This window comes from Camelus bactrianus, chromosome 8 (genome assembly GCF_048773025.1).
Source record: "Camelus bactrianus isolate YW-2024 breed Bactrian camel chromosome 8, ASM4877302v1, whole genome shotgun sequence".
In the NCBI taxonomy this organism is placed as follows: domain Eukaryota; kingdom Metazoa; phylum Chordata; class Mammalia; order Artiodactyla; family Camelidae; genus Camelus; species Camelus bactrianus.
The window spans coordinates 24,782,622-24,806,680 of record NC_133546.1 but is presented as its reverse complement, the minus strand read 5'-3'; the positions used below and the strand labels follow the sequence as shown (position 1 = coordinate 24,806,680).

General features: G+C 39.4%; 1 protein-coding gene and 1 non-coding gene across 7 annotated transcripts in view; one reads left to right on the top strand and one right to left on the bottom strand.

Moving 5' to 3' along the window:
• PDE7B (phosphodiesterase 7B) overlaps window positions 1–24,059 on the top strand; it is a 290,370-nt gene that overhangs the window by 248,190 nt on the left and 18,121 nt on the right. For 4 of the 6 annotated variants that reach the window (XM_045524587.2, XM_045524588.2, XM_045524590.2 and 1 more), the window contains 7 exons: window positions 67–218; window positions 2,237–2,300; window positions 4,230–4,325; window positions 7,236–7,336; window positions 8,758–8,889; window positions 20,039–20,092; window positions 23,365–23,456. In XM_045524587.2, coding sequence (XP_045380543.2) covers window positions 67–218; window positions 2,237–2,300; window positions 4,230–4,325; window positions 7,236–7,336; window positions 8,758–8,889; window positions 20,039–20,092; window positions 23,365–23,456 — 691 coding nt within the window. The remainder of the gene's footprint in view (window positions 1–66; window positions 219–2,236; window positions 2,301–4,229; window positions 4,326–7,235; window positions 7,337–8,757; window positions 8,890–20,038; window positions 20,093–23,364; window positions 23,457–24,059) is intronic. The other 2 variants (XM_010965616.3, XM_010965614.3) reach the window with 1 other exon arrangement.
• On the bottom strand, window positions 21,444–21,516 carry TRNAT-UGU (transfer RNA threonine (anticodon UGU)). Its single transcript has one exon. It is a non-coding gene; the product is annotated as a tRNA-Thr (tRNA).

The following is a 24,059-nucleotide window of genomic DNA, read 5'->3' as shown; positions in this document are numbered from 1 at the left end:
ACATAGTGGTGAAAAATGGGGCTTTTTATTAAATATGTAACTTCTGAATTTGATTACTTTCCACAGATACAACACACTCAGGGGAAATTGGCACCAAGAAAAAGGTGAAAAGACTGTTAAGCTTTCAACGATATTTCCATGCATCAAGGCTGCTTCGTGGAATTATACCCCAAGCCCCTCTCCACCTGCTGGATGAAGACTACCTTGGACAAGCAAGGGTGAGCTAGCTATCCCTCCGTCACCTCACCAGGCCACTGGCTGAGAGCATGTGTCCCCCTACATGTGTCCACTGATAGCACCCGGGTTTGAGTCCTACTTCTGCCACTGAGGAGCTCTGTGGCTCTGGCTAGTTACTCAACACATCTGGACTTTTTCATTACATATAAAATGAAATCAATAGAAACACCCACCTCATAAGGGTAGTGTAAGGATTAGATCAGATAAAGCCTGTTTACATGCTTAATATACTCATGCCTAGCGCATGTGAGCTATTTTCATTTTCATAAATGTGCAAAACATATTTGCACAACACCAAGTAAAACAAAATTTTAGGCTGGTCAATTATGAATGAAAATAATAAATACTAAATTGTTTAACCCATTGAATTATCTCACCATAATAGCTACGCTGAAATTAACCCAGTAATTACCAACTCTTCATTCTACTTTAGGCAGTCAGTACAGTGCATTGTCTTTTTTATAATTTTTAATTCATTCAAATAATTGTTTACTAATTTTACGATTATTGTTGCAACGCCTTGATCCTACAGAGGGTAGAAACTCTAATGTATGACAATCTAAAAAAACTTCACAGGTTCTCTCTAGCCCAAACTCCCAAAGGAATTTAAATTTCAGGAATAAACCACCTTGGTTTAAACAGAAGTCAAAGTAATACTATAGTTCAGATGATAAGTGATATTATGCTATCTATAGACTATTCAGAAATATATTCTAATGGTATATACTATTAAGAAACGAGCAGCAAGGAATGTCAGAAGAACTAAGAACCCAACATTAGGTCTGCAAAAAGAAAACAAACATCACTCCTTCTAACAACCCAGGGCCTGGGGTGGAGTGAACGTTTGCCGGTTAGTTGCTGGTTGTTTGTCTCATTTGGCAGAGGAGAGCAAGGCTAGGCCCCCAGCACCGAAGCGCCCGTGACAGAGCTCTCCCAGGGGTGCCTCCCCCCTCAGCAGCCGCCTCTCAGGAAAGACAACACTGAGACACAGAAAGAACCGCAGGCCAGAAGTCAGGATAACAGCCATCAGGTTTGGGCTCTGCCTTTAGAATTGTGTGACTTGGATAAAATGCTCACTCAAATTAGACCTCACCAAAAACCTACTATCCCTTTACTTTAATGATGCAGTTGTGAAGGTCGTTGTTTTCACGATGAGGCCTTTGGATTTTGTTGTAAGGCATAGGGAGGCCATTCAAGGGCAGGTGGAGGAGAGCGAGCCGGTCCTTCCAGAAGCAGTGCCTGTGAGAAGACGGGAAAGCACAGTCCTGGGAGCCATAGGGAGGGTAGAATCAGCCCTGCAACCTGGTGCCTGAGCATGAACACCATCTAATTCTAAGCACAGGGTATTTTTAAAGAGGAAAATAGGACAGTGCGCCTACATTGGACGGTAGGTCTTTAAACACCCAAGATTTTCAATTGCCCACCCCTCAGTTTCCTGTCTGTTCAGGTGTTTAATTTCATGTGTAGTCCACGCCGAGCAGAGCAGTGTGCTCATCAGTCATCTGGATATCATCTGTTTCAAGTTTGCTATAAACTTCCTCCCTTAAACATATAGTAGTTTGTGATAAAACTTACAAGTCTGCGGTTTTAACAGATATCCATCACGTGTGCTGACTACGTACAAGCACCATTCTAAGCACTTTACATATATGACTTCATTTAATCTTCACCACGACCTTCTGAGGGAATAGTATTATCAGCCACGTTTTTCAAATGAGGAAACGGAGGTAACAGAGAGGTTAAGGAACTTGTCCAAGGTACCACAGCCAATAAGAGATGCAGCCATGGGGGATGTGGCAGTCTGATTCTGGAACCCGTCCCTTTAACACTTGTTATTAGCACGTGACATGAGATTTGTTTTACTACAAGCCAGTAGTACATAGATAGTAGTATCCTAATATTTTCAATTTTTTAATTGTTTAATTCACTGTGTCTCAAAGTAAATGTTTGAGTCTCCAGTATGATTCATGTGAGCACTGGCTTTTGTTTGCCTTTTCAGCATATGCTCTCCAAAGTGGGAACGTGGGATTTTGACATTTTCCTGTTTGATCGCTTGACAAATGGTAAGTCACCCAAAAGAATTCTCACTAAAATACATAACCATAAAGTGAGATTAATTTTGTGAAAAACAAAATTTATTTTTAAACACTCTTCTTTTTTTCTTTCTTTCCCCACTTTTGTAAATCTATAGCCACTTCAAGAAGGACCAGGGCAAGGGAATATTAGTTCAGAGGAAGAAGAAAGGTTGAATTTGGACTTAGAATTCTTAAAACAATTTTCTTCTGGCTTTGATGATTGCAGAGGAATTTGAAAACCACAGATTAGATTCTTTCCTTGCATAATATTTTGGCCACATGCAAAAGGAGGGAGTTCATTGTTATTCGATGAAGACTAGACACATAAGGGGACATCTTGATCAGTCCTGACTTACCGGGCTGGTGGTTGTGCACTTATGTTAAGCGAGCGAGTCTGCCCCTTTGCAGGTATTGTTCAGACATGTTTGGCATCATCAGAAGAAAACAGTTGCTGAGGACAGAGTATAAATGCGTAGGCTGCAGCTGAAGGGAAAAGGAGACATTCTTACTGCTTCCATGTTTTAAATTTTTGTGCCTATGGAGTCTTCCCTTAAGAAAATAATAAAGTCCTATTATGTTTTCATTGCCCTTTAAACAAATGCTAACAATAGAGAACCAACGAAAGTCATCACATTTATTGGTGACCTTCATATGTCCAACCCTCTACCAGACTTGTGTTTTAAGTCATTACAGACAGTTTTCTCACCATCCTGTCACTTGACGAACAAAACAGTGGAGCAAGATACCACCTAAGGCCATAAAACTGAGCTTTACACTGTGGGAAGCTAACTAGACCATATAGGGATGTAGCTTATAGTCTTGTATTTCACTTCGCTCAAATCAATTGGGAGATGGTACCAGTAAGTGAAATTAACCGTGAACAAAAGAATCTGTTCAATGGTATTTGTTAAAAAGAGAGTATAATCACAACTCTCATAAAAATATGAAATGAGCACATCAATGATTTTGTTTAACTCAATTAATTAGAAATCCAGTAAAATGCTACAGCTAGTTCAAAGGAAAATTCAAAGAACCACACATATATGAGCAGTAATAAATACTGAAATGAATTTGAAAGTAGCTGGGAAACTTGGAGGGGGAAATCAATTGTATTTCCACTTGACTAATTTCATTTGCATATATATGGACAAGAATTATCTGCAATGATAACAGTTATCTACAATTTTGATTGTTGTGAAATAGCTCAACGATGATGAAAGCTGCAGAAAAATACAATCAGGTACCCTGTAAGAGTGTTCTTAGGCAACACCTGGTTTTCCATTTAAGACATCCAGTCATCTTCTTGGTCCATTTCAAAGTCTTTCATAAACTCTATAATGCTTTTAAAATTCAAAATCATTATTCTTTACTGAACAATATTTTTTGAATGCTTATAAGTTATTGTAGCTTCAATTTTGCATCTCTGCTGGCTTGAGTGATAAGATTTCTCATCTTGGGTGATTTTCCAAAGGAAGAATAGGCAATATGGTGGCTTAGGTACCCCTGTAAATGTGTAAGAGTCAGTTGGAAGCAACTTAAGACACATTTCAAGTGACCATTAAACTGTGTCTTTAAAAAATACCCATACAAACACACACGCACGCGTGCACACACACGCATGTGTGTGTGTGAAGTGTCCCCGATGCTGCAATAGGCAGAGTCCTTCTAACCCTTAATGTTTTCATTGCCTTTGGTCTAGGGAGAAGGTCTGAGCTAATTTTACTTGTACAATAAGAGAAACCTTAAAACCAGATCATAGTAATAATATCCCTTTTACTGGAATAATTCCAAATCTCTGTGGGAAAAGAAACAATCCTATCCGAGATCTTTCACTATAGAAACTTTGAATCCTATTATCATTCTTGATATTTAAATGGTGATGAAAATGAATTAAAACAAGTGACTGTTTTACTATAGGAAACAGTCTGGTAACACTGCTGTGCCACCTCTTCAACACCCATGGACTCATTCACCATTTCAAGTTAGACATGGTGACCTTACACAGGTTTTTAGGTAAGTCTTTTTTTCGTATTTCTACCCTCTTCCCCATGGCAGTCTATGATATTCTTTCATGTAAAGTGGCAAGAACTATAGCAAGGTGAGGAAGACCTCAAATTCTTAAATTATCTCATTTTAATTTTAAAATAAAGTTTACTTACTTAAATCACTGAAAAATTTGTTTAGTTGATTAGTTATGTTTAAAACAGATAAAGGCTATGTAAAGACAACCATTAAGAGCAGATAGCTGTCAAAGAAGTTACCTATCTGCTCACATATTAACAAAACCCCAGCAAAGTACTCATCAAATAATGCCACTCTGGGTATGAATTGCTGAAATAGTCAATAGGGTTTTTTTTTAATAATAAGAACTACCATGTATGTAGTACCCGCTGTAGGCAGAGTGCTTTGGGTATGTTATTTCTAACAGTTTCAACAACCCTGCAAGTTGAGCATTATTATTACCATTTGGACCACAATTAAGGAGATGTACAAAGAGGTTTTATAAGTTGCTCAAGGTCAACAACTTGTAATTGGCAGAGCCTCAGTCTAAGCCCAGATCTGTCTGATTTGAAAGCCCACCATGTTTCCACTCAATGCCACCATCAGTCTTCATCAAAAAGCAGCCCCAGTTCTCATTTGACTTAATGCATATTCTTATTTATCTTCCAGTAAATTATCTAGGGCACATTTTTAATCACCAAATAACTTTCCTCTGCCTCTTAGCATGTTTCTGGCTTCTTTGACTTGCCACATGGCAGTGCTTTGAATATGGAAGCTGACTGGATGCATCAAGAGTAAAATAACAGTGACAGTGTAGCAGCAGCAGCAGCAGCAACAACCAGGCTTACATGGTGTTTACATAGAACTCTTCTAAGAACTTGCACGTATTAACACATTTAACCCTTACAGCATCCCTTTGAGACCACAGCTATTGTTATCTTCATTTTTTTATTAAAGTATAGTCAGTTACAATGTGTCAATTTCTGGTGTACAGCACAATGTTCCAGTCATGCATATACAGACATATATTCATTTTATTTTTATATATAGTAGCTAGCATTTGCAAATCTCAAACTCCCAAATTTATCCCTTCCCACCCCATTTCCCCCGGTAACCACAAGATTGTTTACTATGTCTGCAAGTCTGTTTTGTAGATGAATTCATTAGTGTCCTCTTTTTCTTTTTTTAGATTCCACATATGTGTGATATCATATGGTATTTTTCTTTCTCTTTCTGGCTTACTTCACTTAGAATGATGATCCCTAGGTCCATCCATGTTGCTGCAAATGGCAGCAACATTTTATTCTTTTCTATTCTTTTTCATGGCTGAGTAGTTTTCCATAAATATACCACAACTTTATCCATTTATCTGTCGATGGACACTTAGGTTGCTTCCATGTCTTGGCTATTGTATATTGTGCTGCTATGAACACTGGGGGTGCATGTATCTTTTTGAATCCCATTTTATAGAGAAGGAAACTTTTGGTGAAGTAATTTGCCCAATACAGATACATAACAGAGCCAGGATTTACATATAATTGTCAAATTAATCTGCTGGACAATAGGTACACACGGCACAACAGAAATATTTGAAACCAGTAAGAGTGTGGCTCGTTCCAGAAACACAAATAACCTTCAGCTAATTGTGTTTGGATTAATTGAGCAAAAAAATGACTATGAATAGAGCCAAATAGTTTTGATTTGTCTAAAGAGGGAGAATGCAGATACTTTGGATGTGTGTACTTGTGGAAAAGGGGAAAGATCTGATGACAGAAATAACACTGGAATCCAGAGCCAAATTCATAGCATGGGCTGAGTGACTATGGCCACACTTGAAAATCAGGACATTTTATACACACTGAGTATATTGCATCCTGGGCATTGCCTTGGTTATTAGCTGCAGCTGGCTAGTGGCTTCTAGCAAACCCAAATTGCCTTGCTTATTGTCTCTGGTTCCAAGGGCACTCTGGTCCTTAGATTGGAAGGGCATGAAAAATTATCATTTAACCTGAATAAGGTCGAAATAATTCAAGGATCCTTCAGTTGGCTCAATGAATTTCTGCCTGAAGAATCCCCAGATTTTCTTTAGTTAGTATTTGTTATTTAAATGATAAAACATCTTTGGATGAGAGTAGTCTGCTGCCCCTAGGGCTCTTTAAAAGAAAACCTCTTTTGGAGGTTTCCAAATGAACTTTGGAGGTTCCAAATGAACTTAGTTACAAAACAGAGACAGACTCACAGTAGAAAACAAACTTATGGTTACCAGAGGGGAAAGGGAGGGGGGAGGGATAAATTGGGAGCTCGAGATTTGCGGATCCTAACTACTGTATATAAAATAGATTAACAACAAGGTCCTACTGTATAGCATAGAGAACTATATTCAATGTTTTGTAATAGCCTATAATGGAAAAGAATATAAAAAGAAATATATATACATATATATATAATCTGTATAACTGAATCACTATGCCGTACACCAGAAATTAACACATCGTAAATTGACTATACTTCAATTGAAAAAAAGGAAACCTCTTTTATGTCACATCATTCATAAATGGCAGCAAACAAATAACTAAACTATAGTGGGAAATAAAGTTGTCCTTTTCCTACATATTTATTTTTCCAGTGAATGAGAGCCTTCATGACTGCCAGAAAGGAGTGATTTAAGAAGGTGGTGAGAATCCCAGGGGCCTCACAAATCCTTTTAGCCTTTCTTCCCTCTGCCCTCCCTCCTCCTCTCCGCTAAAATCAACCCACTAGCACTGCCAAGCTGGCAAACCATCTTCATTTTTAAAGCATCCCCAAGCTGCACATTTTGGAGACGCTGCTATTTTTAAGCAAAAGGGAACCCTCAATAAGTCTGAGCTAGTATGTCCTTCCTGTTTTGTTTTTAGCTGACTGAACTGTCTGTTTACCTTCCAGTCATGGTTCAAGAAGATTACCACAGCCAAAACCCGTATCACAATGCGGTTCACGCGGCCGACGTCACCCAGGCCATGCACTGCTACCTAAAGGAGCCAAAGGTAAAGCAAGACCCACTGCCTCCGCAGCCATCTGGAAATGCCACGTGAGCTACTTGCCAGGTCCCAAATCAGCCAGCATATCAGAGTAGCTAGGTTATGAGTCATTTACAACATGAATACAAATTGTCTCTATTAAGGCTTCAGCATCAGCTCTGAAAACTGTGTAGTAGTCATGAAAGAGGATCTGAGTTTTCAAAGGGTCTCTCTCACAACCGATATATTTTCAGAGCTGTGTTAGGACAAAAACAACCCTCTCTGTTTATGACAATCTACAACGCAGATGTTTTCAACAGTCCCAGAAATCCAGCTGTCATTGCCTTGGACCTTTGCCACTTTTCTGGGAGAAGTCTCCCACCTTATGATTTTTGATCAACAAATAGAATTAAAACTCCTCAAGACTCAAGCTCCATTTCCAACTGATGCAACTGGGCATCCTGATTCAGATGCAAGAAAACTTGTGAACATCAAAAAGACCTCTTAGAAAATATACCCACATGCAATAAATTATTCCAAAATTTAAAACATGATAATAAGGCTCATTACTCGAAATCTAGGCCTCCCTTAGCTATATGAAACCTAGCTAGTGTAACATACAAGATGAGTTTTCTTCTGGTATTTGGAAAATGATATGTCAGTCCAAGACTCTGTTGAGTTCAATCAGTTTTAACATCAACCACTAAATATACAGATGCCAGGCAAGCATTCCCAAGACAAAACTGGGTATGCCTCATCCTTATAAAATATCCCAAAGACATTAAAGGTTTTGTTATTTAATCGCTAAGTAATCTGAAAATTGTAATATATTACACAGCTGTATATTTGAAGTTAGGACTAGATTCCCATTTTCCTGCTTGTTTTCCTAGCTAACCAAAAAAATGACAGACTCACACATTCCCCCACTATTTATTACACATTGAAGAAATATGCAAATTTTGCAATTCAGCCCACTTTTGATTTCACATTCAGAGAAGTGGCAATGATATGTTGGATGGTTGAAATACACAGTGGTTTTTTTTTGAATGTGTCCATCACTTTGGCTTCAACTTTTCCCTTCATTTACAGCTTTCTGTAGGAGCAAGGCTGGTTTTAGGTCCTACCTTCTCCCCACCCACCAAAAAGCAGTGTTGCCAACAGGTAATGCTACTACAACCACAGAACAGAACAGAGGAGCCGCAGGAAGAGGAGGCCACCTGAACGAGCCACACAATTTGAGTTGCTTAATTAGTTTCCTCACAGTCCTTTCTTTCTTCCTGCAATTCCATCAGACTGTTACCTCACTGACAGCCTCAGAAGGTTAAGGCCTCTGGATAACAGGCCTCAACAATACCGTGATGTTTCATTCGGTATGATTTAGCCAAAACAAATACTAAGCTATTTGAGGAAACACACCAATCGGTCTCCTTATTTGATTTTTTTAACAGCTCGCAAGCTTCCTCACGCCTCTGGACATCATGCTTGGACTGCTGGCAGCAGCGGCCCACGATGTCGACCACCCAGGGGTGAACCAGCCATTTCTGATCAAAACTAACCACCACCTCGCTAACCTGTATCAGGTAAGGGAGCCAACATGGTACAGTATGCTTTACTGCTTTAGGCCCAGCTGGGGCCTGAACTTCACCCTTGGAGATAGCCTTCATCCAGGGTCAGCCTCAGTGGTGACCACAGCCAAAGAGCAAGGGTTTGAATTAAGTCCAGAATATCCCCCAAGGGAGATGAATTTGGTTTACAAGGATATCCAAGGACTTCAGTTTGCTCCAAAGAAGGTTTGAAATTGTCTTAAGTCAAACAGCTTCCCTGAGCCTACCTCTCATGAGACCATCTGTCTCCATGGGAACCATCTAGTATATAATGGCCAGTGAAAGCTAGTTCTTGTAGAACGTCTATAAATGGTACTTCCCAGGTGCAGTCCTAATTCAGATGTATGTCTCTAGGGCCATTTCTTTTTTTTAATTATATTTTTATTTTTTATTGAAGAATAGTTGATTTATAATATTGTATTGGTTTGAAGTGTACAATACAGTGATTCACAGCTTTTATAGATTATACTCCATTTATGGTTATTATAAAATATTGGCTATATTCTCTAGGGCCATTTCTGAACTTTATTGGCCTCTGAGTCAGAAGTATGTCACCAAAGATAATAGGCATACTTTCTTGTTATAAAGTAGTTCAGCAGCATGAGTAGGCTGACCTAGAGAACTCTCACCTAGGATGTTGCTTCAGTGATTATAACCCTATATCATAAATGAATTATTCCCAGAATTTTCAACTTGGTTTTTTGGAGACCTTTGGTTGTCATTAACAAAATCATTGCACACAGGGGAGTCATTAATCTCAATTTTAGTAGATCTTTTGAAAAAATTCAGTGCTGGAAGAATTTCTGAAGGATTCCCATAAAATAGTTGCATTATACAAGATTCTACAGCTTGAGGATGCATTTGTTTCCAATAAAGCATAATTGGAACATGAAAAAAAGCCCCTTTCCACCCAACTGATTAGCTTTTGGTCTGGGTTGGAAGTGGCATTCCAAGGTTTATGGATCCACCTGGTACATACTTCAGCCCTGGGCTCTCTTGGGCTGTCAGCCAGCACCTGGAGCTGGGGTAGAAATAACTACACAGAGGGGACAGGATGACAGAATTTAGAAAACCTTTTGATGATGAGCTAAAACCTAAACAAAGAAAATAAAAACTAAAACTAAACTTTCTAAAGCATCTCAGAAGCTAAATGTATTGCTTGGGAAAAACATAAACATTTGACCAGGGGGAAAAAAATGAATGAACTGAGAGCTCTCAAGTACATTTTCTATTCCTGTCATCATTTTAATTCTGACTTATTCAAATGTCTTTAATTAGACAAAGGAAACAAGCAACAAGACTTACTGCTTGATCTGCTCTCATATAATGTAAATGCTTACCTAATTCTAGTTTCTCATCATCAAATAAATCACATCAGTGGAGTTCAAGAGAGTATCTGCTGTTACTGATTTGTACATAAAAATGAGGGTCATAAAACTGTGCTTTGACATGTAGTGTATATAAAACATGCAGTGAGTGCACATTTAGACAAGAAGTCAAAAAGAAATATGCCAGATGGTAAAGATGGTAGAAGAAAGTAAATGTCGAATTTCACCAATAATGAAGAATTAACTACCCACTGCTAGTCAACAAAAACTGATTCTCAAAAGAAAGCTACTCCAGTCGATCTCGTTCAGATACTAAAAATATTCTCCGAAAAAATGGATTCCTTACTCAAACTTCTCAAGTGCAGATATTTTTAATAATATTTAGTTTAACCTCTTTGTTAAAAATAAACATTCCAATACAACCAAATTCTGTAGCCTTTTCAACACAACATACAGTCTTGTATATCTTGAACTAACAACTATTTATTGCATGCATCAATGATATACTAGGATCTTGGGAGTACAAAGATAAATAAAATATAATCTGCCCTCAGACATTCGTTCAAACTCAGATGCTCAAGATGTGCAAAATCCAAAAAACTTAATCCCAGTCTGAAAAAGGTTTGAGGCATTAGCCAAAGATATACATATATACACATGTACATACACAGAAGCCGCTTTATATTTAAGCCTCTGAAGAGTAAATACCCTTGCTGTTCTTTGCATCCAAAGATGTTACAGCAACAAAATGAGCTATTATTTTTTTTCTAGCAGTAAATTTATCCTTCTGAACCATCTGGCCTGATCCTTGATAAGAAAGAGAAGGATCCTTTTGGTAATGACTAAAGAGAAGTTGGGATGTAGGACTCAGAAACCACATTCAAGATACTGTCTCCATCAGTCCCCTGCTCAAGTGGCCTTAGGGTCTCTTGGAAGCTCGCAGTCCATGTCTTTAAGTTTTAGGGACAGTGTTGACGGCAAACCAGTGTCACTTAGTATCATAAAGATTCTTCCAGTATCCTAGAGCTGGCTAGGCTAAGATGAAACTTCTATCAGCCAAATTGGGACCTTACATATTAAAAGTAAAAAGTGTTAAGAGGACCTGAAAATTATATGAGATTTTAATTCTGTCCAAAAAAAATAGATGATGGCTTTTACATTTGTCAATCTACCATCGTTTATTAACTATATGAAAGAACTCCTAAAAGATAAAGAGAATTCCCTTTAAAATTCAGTTCCACAAATTCTGTAACTAACCTTCATTCAATACTGACTGTGATTCAAACACCGAGCTAAGTGCTTCTATGTATTACATTATTTACTCTCCACAATAGCCCAGTGAGGTGGGTACTATCTTCATACCTATTTTCCATAAAGTGGAAAATTGTTATTAGGAAATTAAAGTGTTTTTCCTGAAAATAAACAGCTAATTAATGGCAGAGCTGGAATTAACACAAGTCTTTTGTCTCCAGAGCCAAAGTGCCTGAGCATTGTACAAACTGCCTCTAAAATTCATATTGATCACCTGTGATGTGCAGGAAACTGAGGGCTCTCCTCCAGGTCCTCCTGTTGCAGCAAGGGAGATGGGATGGTTATAGGCAAGTAGTTTAAAGTGAGAGAGCCTTGCCAAGTATTCTACGGTAGATAGCCACAAACAAAATGTGATAGGAAGACAGAGGTGAAAGAGAAATAGATTCTGCAGATGGTTTCTTGGGAAAAAAAAAAAAAAAAAAAGGCAAAACAACAAAAAAACCTCCTGGAGGAAGAGTGACGTAAACTGGGCCTCACCATGTGAGTAACATTCCGAGTAGCAGGGCAGAGGGTGGGGCGCCAGAGGCAGCACGAGCTGGTGTCCTTTGGGGATTAAAACCCACAACCCCAGACTAACTGAAAATGGACTGCCACTATGGCCTTGAGCTGAGCTTAGTCCTGCCACGAGTGGCCCCTGCTCTCAGCTCCGTGACCTGGGCTTGTTATGATGAAGTGTAGTCTCTCCTTTGCAGAAACGGTAGATTGGCTGGGCAGAATGTGATCTGGGTCAGAAAATCTTCACTCTGGATTAAGCTGTCAATGAGGAACTGGCAGAACTCTTTAGCTTTTCAATCTGAAAGGGAACAAAAATTTGTTACATAATATATCAACTCAGCAAGACCATTAACAACACATGATATTTAAAAATCTTTGGAAATATAGCCTTTTAGCCTACCAAGGACCTGTTCTTTGAAATATAAATGAGCTTTCAGAAAACTATACACACACTATATATATAGACACAATATATTGTGACTATACACACACACACACACACACAAATTATACACGCACCCACACCCACATTTGGTCAACGAGAATACTGTCAAGAGTATGTGCCAGGAATTATGTGGCTTTGAGAACACCCTGTTCGTGACTTTGTACAATCCAGACTTACTATAAATGAGATAAGATGGAAGAGGGCTTCCTCTCCCTCCTTTTGTTAGCTCTGCTCTTTTAGTTCTAATAAATAAGAAGATCATTGCATAACGCCCAGCCTGTGCTTCTGCCCTGAGATAAAGACAGAGCCAGGGCAGCTGGAGTGAAGGCTGGGTCAGAGGGCTCTCTCCCATTGTCCGCTGTCTGGGCCGGACTCACTAGCTGAACTGCCAACCCAAGTTCAACATGAAGATGGTGAAGGCATTTCCACCTGGCACCTCTCTCCTCAGGCTGGAAGAAGTCCAAGTGTCTCTGGTGGACCAAGAGCGTGTGAGAGATACAACTGAGAATTTATTCTCTATCCCTCCACCCTCCAACCCCCAACACGTGGGCTCAGCAGTTTCACAAAGTAAGCATTAAATCAGATATGATATTAGTTATCACAATTGCAAAAGAAATCAATCTCAGTTCATTTTAAAATTTAATTCCTTTTGATAGAGTCCAGCTACATATTAACTAGTGACAGAGCAACCCAATGAATAAAATAATTCATAATTCATTGTCCCGTAAAACAGTATATTTATTACCTTCTCTACTTGCCTTGCAGAAGTTCGTAATCATTTATTTCTTAGTCATTTATCACAAGCACTTAGAAGAGGCCAGCATTTTTAACCACTTTTTATTCTTAACGACTCTGTACCATAAATACAAAGTTGACAGAGCCAGGACAAATTTTCCTTCCACATGGTCCTATGACCTCTACTCAGACAAGCAACTGCAAACATTACATGTAACCTCATAATTTCTGCAGCATGAAAGGTGTTTTTGGTAGAGTAGAGTTAACGTTGTAAAAAGGAGGTTCTAATTTGATTTTCTGTTTCATTAAGTTCCTGCTGTTCACAGTGAGGTAGCTGGCACGCAGCATGTCTATGGCCCCGATCTGAACACAGGCCTGCCCCACGGACAGCAAGTGATGTCCAGGCTCCTTACTCTCAGAGCAGTGTCTCAGGCAGATGCAGAGTGAACAAGAGAAAGACATCTTCCAACAGGCAGGAGACATGGGGCTAAGGTCTTGTTTAGGAGCATCTGTTCCTCTGAGACCTCCTGGGCTAGGGCTCTTGCAGCGTTACCAAGGAGACCACGGGGCTTGTTAGGGAAGAACTCAGTGACTTCATTATCTCCTGGAGTCTTGCTTCCCAGTTTCGTGAGCAATTAAAAATGAAAACACGGACTATTTTCCTGTTGTTGTTTTTCTTCCTGCTTCCACTGGTTTAAAAGGTATAATTAACTCTCAGTCTTCTTGTACACCAGACTCGGTTTATCAACATCATTCTAAGTATTTTAATCAAAGAAAGTGTCCAATAAATTGGGGGAAAAAACAACAACAGTTTAAAGCTGCTTTGTATGAGAGCAAATCTGCTCTGCCAGGTTCTCTTTGACGAATAGGCTCTTGATTTAATTTGAAAACCTGTGTTGGTGGTTTATTAAATGCCAGATGTGTTGTTATTCCAGAACAAAGGGATTGTTTTTTGTTCGTAGTGTGGGTAATACTTGATTATTCACATGAAAGGAGAAATAAAGGTTTTGCAATAGGAGTTTTAAGGATTTTATTTTGTTCAAAATAAATTCTAATAGATTTTGTTGCCACAAAGGTGGATATTTATCCTTTCAACTTTAAGATGAAGATTATCCTTAAAACCATACAAATGAAGAGTTTGTGACACTAGAACACACTGTCATTGGGATGATGTGAAATTGCTGAGCTGATGCTTCTGAAAGTAGACAGATGTGGTACCTAATGTGGGATTCCAAAACCGTGCTGGGATTTCAACAAATATTAAAGTGGCATCATCTCATCCTGTGTTCAGATCTCCATGAGCATTTCTGATGATTTTCTTCTTACTTCTTTATACCTTTTGCTGATACTGGTCTCTGAGCTGCTGTGAAAGCCACATGAGTCTGTAGGAGCAGAGCCACCTCCCTCTTAAAAAGGACAAAGTGATCTCTGGCTATTCCCTATGAAACACCTGTACGTTCTAGCCTGCTCACCCCAGCTCCTCCCCGAGTACAGGGCACCCACATCTTCATTCCCTGGTCTACACTCAGCCTTGCCTGGCTCCAGTCCTTCCTCCACTGTGCAGCCAGAATGAGTTTCCTGAAACTCAACTCTGACACTTAGATGCCTACTTAAAATCCCATTGCCCTCAGGTTTAAGTCTGAATGTCTTCACACGGTTTATAAGCCCCATTATGATCTGACCCCCGCTACACTTTCCATCTCCACTTCCCACCATTATTCTCCCAGGCGCACCATTCAGTCTGAACTTTCAGAATCCCAAACACAAGATACATGCCACGTGCTGTTAATACAGGAGATGAACAAAGCAAATAAAAATTCCTGCTCTCTACTAGGCAATCGCAAAATAACTAAGTAAAATATATAGTATATTAGAAAGTGATCGTTACTAATGATTAAAAACTTAAAACAGAGAAGGAAGATATAAAGGGTCCCTCTTGTTACAGATCTTCACACACATGCTCTTCCTTCTACTTATTTTAATGAAATGCTTTCCCTCTGTGTTGCGTGGACTCTCTGACTCCTCTCTAACACACTCATCCTTTTGACCTCAACTTGGACAGATGTTCCTCCTGAATGCCTTCTTTTGGTTTAAAAATCCATCTTCCATGCCCCTCCTATATGATTTCACAGCTCCTTCTTACTTCCCCTCTCCCAATGTTTCTCTCTCTAAACTGCCATTTCCTGATTAGATGTCCGTAACCCCCATAGCCTGCAAGCCTCTGGGCACTGACCTCGTTCACTGCTGTACCCTCAGCATCCAGCACAGTCCTGGTGCTCAATGAATATTCGTTGGGTTGTGGGAGGTTTGCTGGATGAGTAAGTAGACGGATAGGTGGATGGATGGATGTATGGACTGGACCCATGTAGCAAGAAAGACAGGACCTGAGTAATATTGAGAAGTCAAGAATATTAGCAGTAGTGAGTAGTGAGTAGTACACACCGGGACCCAGAGTGGAAATCTGACAAAAGATCAGAAAGACAGAAAGACCACCATGTCAAGGTACGTGTACCCCCCACTTTGCACTTAGTAGGTACTTGTGCTGATTATTGCATCAAGTGTACACCATGAAAAATGAGAAGCATTGTGAAAAATTCTTTATAATGACTTCTTATTTGTGCCTCTTGAAATTAACAACTGCTGTCTGATCTGTTCTATGTTATGTCTGGAGTCATTTACCTGATCCCGGTCATTTGTGAGTGAACAGCACGAGAGCCCATTGCTATAATAACCTTAAAACCTCTTGGCTTTTACTTAAGTTTAAGGATTTCACAACATATCTCCAGTCTGGCTTCTTTCAGATATCGATGAAAAATTTAATGGGACTCTTTTTCTTTAAACAGTTACATAAACTTTTGCAGCTACTGAATCTCTGGGTTTGGGAAGTTAATTACTCAGTATCCATTCAACAAATATTTACTCATTTAAGTGACACTGTGCTACATACACGTGCACAAAGATGAATGAGATAGGCTCCTCGCTCTCAGTGGCAATCACGTATGTCAGCAGTTTCAAACTAGGCACATGTGCCCGTGGGAATACGCGAAGACTTTCTAAGGGGTACACGGGAATGAACAGTGCTAACAGAATTCATTTGCAGCTCCTAAACTGACCTGCCTGGAATGTGCTTGCAAGACAGTCAAGCCAGTTCTTCTGTCTACTTCTTTCACAGTCACCCTGTTCCCACTGTTCCAAAGAAAGACGAATCTCTTACCTATTTTGCATATTGCATCTTGCTCCACGTGCACCAATACTGTCTGTTGCCCCGGTGTGAAAAAATACCGGAGCAACTAAAATCTTAAAAGTCTCCAGTAACTGAGGTACTGTAATGCTCCCAGCCATCTCATAGATAGATGCATTGCCAATAAATTTTTATTCTTAAGCATAATTTTTTCCCAAGTTTGCGATACACATGTATTTTGATCAATTAGTTACTAATAACAATTGCATCTTAAACTCAAGCTGGAAAAGTATTTACTACTTAGATCCTGATGTTAAGAAAATATGTTAAATTAAAATTTCAATTTATATACTTATTTTTGCTGCAGGGAAATATAATAGGGTGACAATCAAAGAATTTCACATATGAAAATACGTTACATTAAAATAAAATGTAATAGAGAAGTAGGGTGGAAATACAAGTTCTAGTTCTAGAGGGAAAAGAATCAATTTAAAATTTTTGACCTAAAGAATAAATTATTTGTGTGTTTTCTTAAAAAGGTGATGAGTGGGCATTAAATGCCTCTGGTATTTAGATTCCCTTAGATATATTTAATACATAAAAAAGCAATATGATGATTTTATATTAAAATACCAATATTCACAAATATGCAGAGCACTTCATCTTTTATTACCATAGAAATTTATGATTTTAGATAATCAATTTTTTAAAGTATGAGGAGAGCATAATTTTTCAAAATTAATTTTAAGAGTAAATGAACAAAAACATGTGAAAAATTACTGATATATGGGAGCAAGGTCAATGTGCAAAGCTGTTATGAGGCGTTTTAGACACTAGGAGAGAAGTTTGGGTTGGAGGTGCAGAACTAGAAGAGGGAGCTGTCAGTTCTGTTTGCAGAACCAAGAAGGTCCTTCCTAGGCAATGGCAATGGTTCATCTCAGAAATAAAAAGTGTGTGTGTGTGTGTGTGTGCACACACACATGCATGTGTGTGTACACGTATGTGTTTCTAACTTTACTAAGGTGATTTCTCCTCACTCTTTTTAGAGTTATATAATTCTTTATTGTAATTCTTATGCAAAACCCAAGCATTATGCTAGATCAAGACATTGAAAAGTCCTTTTTATCAGCTTTTTTGGGATGATTTTATTACTAAAGTAACTTTAAATAACTTGGTGTGTTAATGACTTAAACAAGGGTAGAAGTTTATTTCTATCCTTCATGAAAGAATTTTGGAAGCTGGCAGTCCAGGGCAGGCATGGCGGCTTCACAAAATTCAGAATGAAGAGATCCTTTAAGTTCTGCAATCTACTGTCACTAGGGTGTGACACTTGTCCTCATTGCCCAAGATAGCTGTTGAAGCTCTAGCCATTCCTGCTGCATTCCAGACAGTGAGAAGGGAGGAAGGGATAAAGCAAAATAAGCCTCTCCCAGATGAAAGAGTTCCCTTTAAACAACTTTCCTGAAAATCCCACACAACATTTTTGCTTACATTTAGTGGGTCAGAATTTAGCCAAATGATTCCACCTAGTTGTAAAGGAGGTTGGAAAATGTCACTTTTACTCTGGACAACCATGAGACTCCTCTATACCTGCTCCACCCACATCCTTCCCATCACAGGTAATGGGCATGCCATCCTTCCAGTTGCTCAGGCCAGAAACACTGGTGTCTTCCTTGCAGATCCAGAAATTAACCATCTCACCACCTCCCACCACCTCCACCTTCCTTGTCCAAGCCTCTGTCATCTTTTGCCTGGACAGCTGCTCTCTCCCCTACACAGCCTTCTACACCTACTTCTCTCCTTATCCCCTAACAAAGTCTATTCAACATAGCAACCAAAGTGAGCTTATTCAAATGTAAGTCATATAATTTATTCCTTCCAAACTCCTGCAGTGAATACTTATTTCTCATAGAGTAAAACTCAGAATTCTTACAATGGCCAGAAGGCCACACATGATCTGGTCTCTCATTGCCTCTCTAGCCCCTGGTCCTAATGCTTCCCCTCCCTCACTGCATGTTGACCTCTGGGCTATTTGCTCCCACTTTGGGGCCTTCACTTCAGCTATTTTCTCTAGAACAATCTTCCCTTATCAGCATTGCCTGCACCCTCCTACCTTCAAGTCTTTGCTCTAGCCTCACCCCTTACCCTGCTGCCTTACCTCCCCCACAATCCTCACCACAGACTCAAATTCCCACGATTCTGCTCCTTTTTCCCTTCTTTCCATGCATTTGCTATCTTCCAGATGCTATACTTTTTTCCCAAAGTATTTATCATGTTTATTGTTTATTATTTCTCTCTCCATCCCTGACACCTCTAGTTCTCTGTCTCTTCTGTTCACTGATGTATTCCAAGCACATATTACAGTGCCTGGAACATAGCAAGTGCTCAATATATTTGCTGAATGGAATCAAGTAATCTTATTTAGCAAATTAATAGAGAGCACTTTCTCTGTGCAAGGCATAAAGTTGAGTGGATACAGAAGGAACGAGGCAGGCTTCCTATTCACGTGTAGTTTATAATCTAGTAAGAAGAAAAGACACACACAAGTACACACACAGCTGTCACACACATCAACAGGACAGAGTCCAACTGGCCTCAGGACTTAAGAAATGCCGAATGAAAGAGCAGTAGGACCCGGAGAAACAAGTTCACCTCTGACTGAATGATTCCATTTGGCTTCGAGGATGGAGTGCTTGACGTGGACTTTGGAAGACAGGTTTTAGTTTGATAAGCAAACATAGAGAAGGAAGAGCTTGAAGATAATAAGCCACCTTGGGAGGCATGAAAGTGGCAAAAGGAAAGGACATTTTCGTGTTATTAATTTAATAATATGTCAATAATACAGTATAGTCTTGTTAATATGTCATTTATTTGGACTAGAAGATATTTGTAGGAAAAGAGAGGTAAAGGTATTCAATTATCTCAAACCTATAGGAACAGAATGGTAGTTGGGACAATTTTCAGAGAGCATTGAATGCCGAGCTAAGGAGTTAGGCTTAATTTAGCTGACAGGGAACCACTGGAGCAGAGCATGAGAAAAGGTATTGCAGTCAAACTAGTTAGGTGAAGTCAGGTGAGCTCCTTGAGGGCAGCTATTTTGTCTTATTCATCTGTGGACCCCAGTGCCCACCATAGCACCTGGCACATTCGTAGGTGCTCAAAAAATGAGTGTATATTTCAACCAATGACTCAGGAGATGGTAGAAAATTTTGTCAAATAAACAAGTCATGTTCTGAAGGCTGTAGGGAGGATAGATAGAAGGAAGGAGAATTAAAGATAATAAAGCACTAAACTAGGGCCACTTCAGTGAAAGAAAGTCCTGGGTAATAGTGACACCATGATGGAAGAACCGACAGGAGTCAGAGACTGTTTGGATGTGAGGGCCGAGAGTGACCAAAAGATGAGTTCTCCTCCAAGACAATCCAACTCTACTCAAATCATAACATACTCAAACTACAGGACTTTTCGAAGTGACACCAAATTTGGAGGTAAGTGCAAAGATTCCAGTGTGGATTTAGAAGTTAACATCTACTTAAAACAATCAACCATAGACTTTTAAAGTGCAGCTATATAATGCTGTGGGGTAAAATTAAGTATAAGTGCAGGCATTCATCAGTTTATAAATTGCAGGCTTCTGAATGCTTGGATGTGGCTGAACAGAGGCAATTCTTGGGAGGCAGCAAGGTGGGTATGCAAAACTTAGATCTTAACACCTGGCAGACCTGGGTTTAAGGCCTTTCTCAGCTACTGACTAGCTGTGTGGCCTCTCAGAGAACCCGGGATTTTATTATCTTTGAGTTAATGAGTAAAACAGTAGATGGTTATGTGAGAACTCAGTGAGCTCATGTAAATTGCCTGGCACCCAGTAGTTGCTTCATAAATGTTAATCCTCCACCCCATCCTTCCCTTTTTTTCTTTTCTGGAATCCACTGGACGACCCCTACTTCCAACACAGTTCTGACCAAAACATACTTTTATTTATAATGACGGCTCCACAAAAGGTTGTGTTTGTAATGTGTGTACTGTTTTCTTTTATTCCGTGCCAGCGTCCAGACCCACTCCATTTCCTCCCATTTTCCTGGTGTTCATCTCCAAATACGGTTTCACAAGCCAATTTCCCAAGTATCCTTCTGTTCCGTCTTCAGGAAGATTATTAATGAAGATGTTAAGTCAGGCTGGCATAAATAGCAATGCTTAAGGCAATTCTCCAGACACTTTTGTTCCACTCAACAGGGATACGGTGTCATTTATCATCGGGTCTTGTTACAGCCTTCCAGCCCCTTGAAAACCTCGCATGAGGGCACACGTGTCACCTCTGCTGGAATTAGTCTTGCAAGTGAAGGCTCATGAGTGACTGAATTAAATGTCACTGCAGGGGTAGAACATCTGTTCCATCACACTAACCTATCACTCTCTGCTCTCATAAATCTTTACAACCAAAACAAATTAGTCTAACATGTTATTTCTCAACAACATTGTCTTTTGTTTTGTGTGGCTCAGGCCCAAGAGGAGATAATAGACCAGTTGATAAAAGTAACAAAATCTTGTCACAGGTTCAAACCTGGTCAAGTGGTGAATAAGGAATAATGACTCCTTGGCAAGGAGGGAAATGAATAGCAATAGAATAGCCTAGACAGAGGATCAGAATCGGACTCCACCTCGTGAAGCCCATTGTACAAAGTTCCGGAGAGAAATCATTATCTGGTTTTAGAATCAAGAATACTTGCAGTTTTCTTGAACCTGTTTTTTCCTGATGGACCCTGGATTGTGTCACTCATGGACGTACTCATTTGCTGAAGAGTTGAGCATTATACGGACGGCACAGATGGAGTGGTGAGGAGGAGGGGGCATGACGATGGAATAGTTTTCAGTCTCGGTCCTGGCTCCACTTAGTCTTTCCATATTATTTTATATAAAATATATATATATATATATATATATATATATATATATATATATATATATATACACATACATAAATAGTCTGAGGCCAAAGATGATATTTTCCTCCAAAAAGGATTTCTTTGTGTGGATGTGGAGGTACTGGGGATTGAACCCAGGACCTCATGCGTACAAGGCATGCGCTGTACCATTGAGCTGTACCTACCCTACCCTAGTCTCCATATTATTTTCCTTGCTTCTTCCCCCTCCCTTTTTTTTTAAATTGTGCTTAAATACACATAATATAAAATTTACCATCTTAACCATCTTTAGGTGTACAATTCAGTGGTATTAAGTACATTCATATTGTTATGCAAGTATCCCCACTATCTGTCTCCAGAATTCTTTTCATCTTGCAAAACTGAAACCCTGTGCCCACTAAATAATAACTCCTTATTCCCTCAGCACCCCTGGCAACTGCCATTCTTTCTGTCTCCATGAATTTGACTACTCCAGGTACCTCATAGAAGCAGAATCACACAATTGCCCCTCACTTTTTTCTTGAAGTAGAGTTGATGTACAATACCATATATTATACACAATATGCAGGTGTATAATAGTGATTCACAATTTCAAAGGTTACACTCCATTTATAGTTTATTATAAAATATTGGCTATATTCCCTGTGTTGTACAATATATCTTTGTAGCTTATTTTATACATAATAGTTTGTACCTCTTAATCCCTTTCCGTGATCTTGCCTCTGCCCCCTCCTCTTTCCCCACTGGTAACCACTAGTTTGTTCTCTATATCAGTGAGTCTGTTTCTTTTTTGCTATATTGACTAGTTTGTTGTATTTTTTTTAGATCCACATATAAGTGATATACATTTTTGTCTTTCTGTCTCACTTATTTCACTTAGCATAATATCCTCCAAGCCCATCCACACTGTTGCAAATGGCAAATTTTCAATCTTTTTTATGGGCGAGTAGTATTCCATTGAATATATACTGTATCTTCTTTATCCATCCAGCTGTTGATGGACACTTAGATTGCTTTCATATCTTGCAATTTCCCCTCACTTTTAATAAATGCTATCTTCCTGTATTTTTGTAAGTTTATAACACCTCTTGAAACAAAATGGGGAATGAATAAAGAAACAAATTAAGAAAACAAAGCAAAAAGATTTCCTGGAGGTAGAAAGGTTCTATTCTCTATGGATGAAGTCAGTGGTAAGACCATAATGTTTGCTAATTCAGATCAAAACACAATAGGTTGCAAGAAATATTCCCTATTTAAATGGTTAGCTAATGTTTTCAGACAAGCAGCATACTTAAGGTCAAAAGGGAGACTGGACATAATAGAGGTTCCCACAGTGGAAGTAATATCAAGATAATTGAACAAGGAAGCAATTGTAGATTCAAAGTCAGACCTAATGGACTAATTGCCAGTACACTGGTCATGGAGATTATTGACAGTGGTTCTTAAACCTTGGTGTACATAATAATTACCACAAATCTACTGAAATAAAACTGTATTGACTGGGATGCAGAAGTCTGAATATGTCACTAGCTTCCCAGGTGGTTCAGACACAGTAGGTTCTTATGACTGTGGAGGAACAATGGTCAGGGAGGTAGATCACGCCAGAGGTTGTGAAGCCTGCCTCTGGCCGGTTGTGCAGTATAATTTTGGAGTATGGTATACACATAGCCCTATGGTACCCATTACTACCTATTATTACTGCCTCTTTTTTTTTTTTTTTTTCCTCTACATGGTGTTACCTGAAGGAGCTTTCAAGAACAGGGGCAGAGGCAGGACAGCAGGATGCTGGAAATAGACCCTCATTCAGCCTCAGGTGGATGGTCAGCAGGGCCTCGCCACTCCCCCACTCTTATTATATCCTTGAGAATATGCCTGCGGTTGTTTTATTTTGTGTTTCTTTTCTGGGCTGCCTCTGTGTCATCAGGTACGAACTGGCTGGAGGCAAAATATTGGTCTCCGTGGAGCTATGTTCAGCAAGAGAGATCAGTATCTGGCTTCTCCCCTGTTTATAGCTTTGATTTTCTTTCTTTCTAGAATATGTCTGTGCTGGAGAATCACCATTGGCGATCTACAATCGGCATGCTTCGAGAATCAAGGCTTCTGGCTCACTTGCCGAAGGAAATGACGTAAGTGGCATGGAGATGAAACATACCGATGCCCACACATTAGAGATGAGCCAAGACCCCCCGAGGTAATGGCAGGGAGCCAGCCGGCTGTGCTTCCGGCCCGCACTCCCTCCCTTGTCTATCAGAGAAGATGCGGTGTCAGTTACAGCAACCCAGAAACCAGAATCCCTCTGTGAGCTCTGAAAGGGCCTGGAGAGCGTATGACCTAACGTCAGGAAAAGCGATAATAAACAGCTCTCAGCTTTCACACTCTTCAGTATTGACACTCTGCTTTGCCAAATTCCTGTCTTTTATGTTAGCAGAATTGTCCTCCTGTGCAGATCCAAATAATAAATATTTATCAAGAAGGAACACAGGAGTTCTCAAACTAGACTGAAGCCTAGTTCAATCAAGAGTGTTTTGTAATGGCTACTCATAGCCAAAGGAGAAGTCAGAAATTCTTTTCTAAAATGTCTTTTGTTAAGTAACTGGCTTGGCCCCAGCAGTTTTTTTCACCATGAATTTACCTATGTCTTTTGCATTTTAACCAGAAGGGAAATACTAGTTTCCTGGTCTGCTGTTTGTTATCCTGGGTATTCAGGCCGAGTCCTACTAAATCCAAAA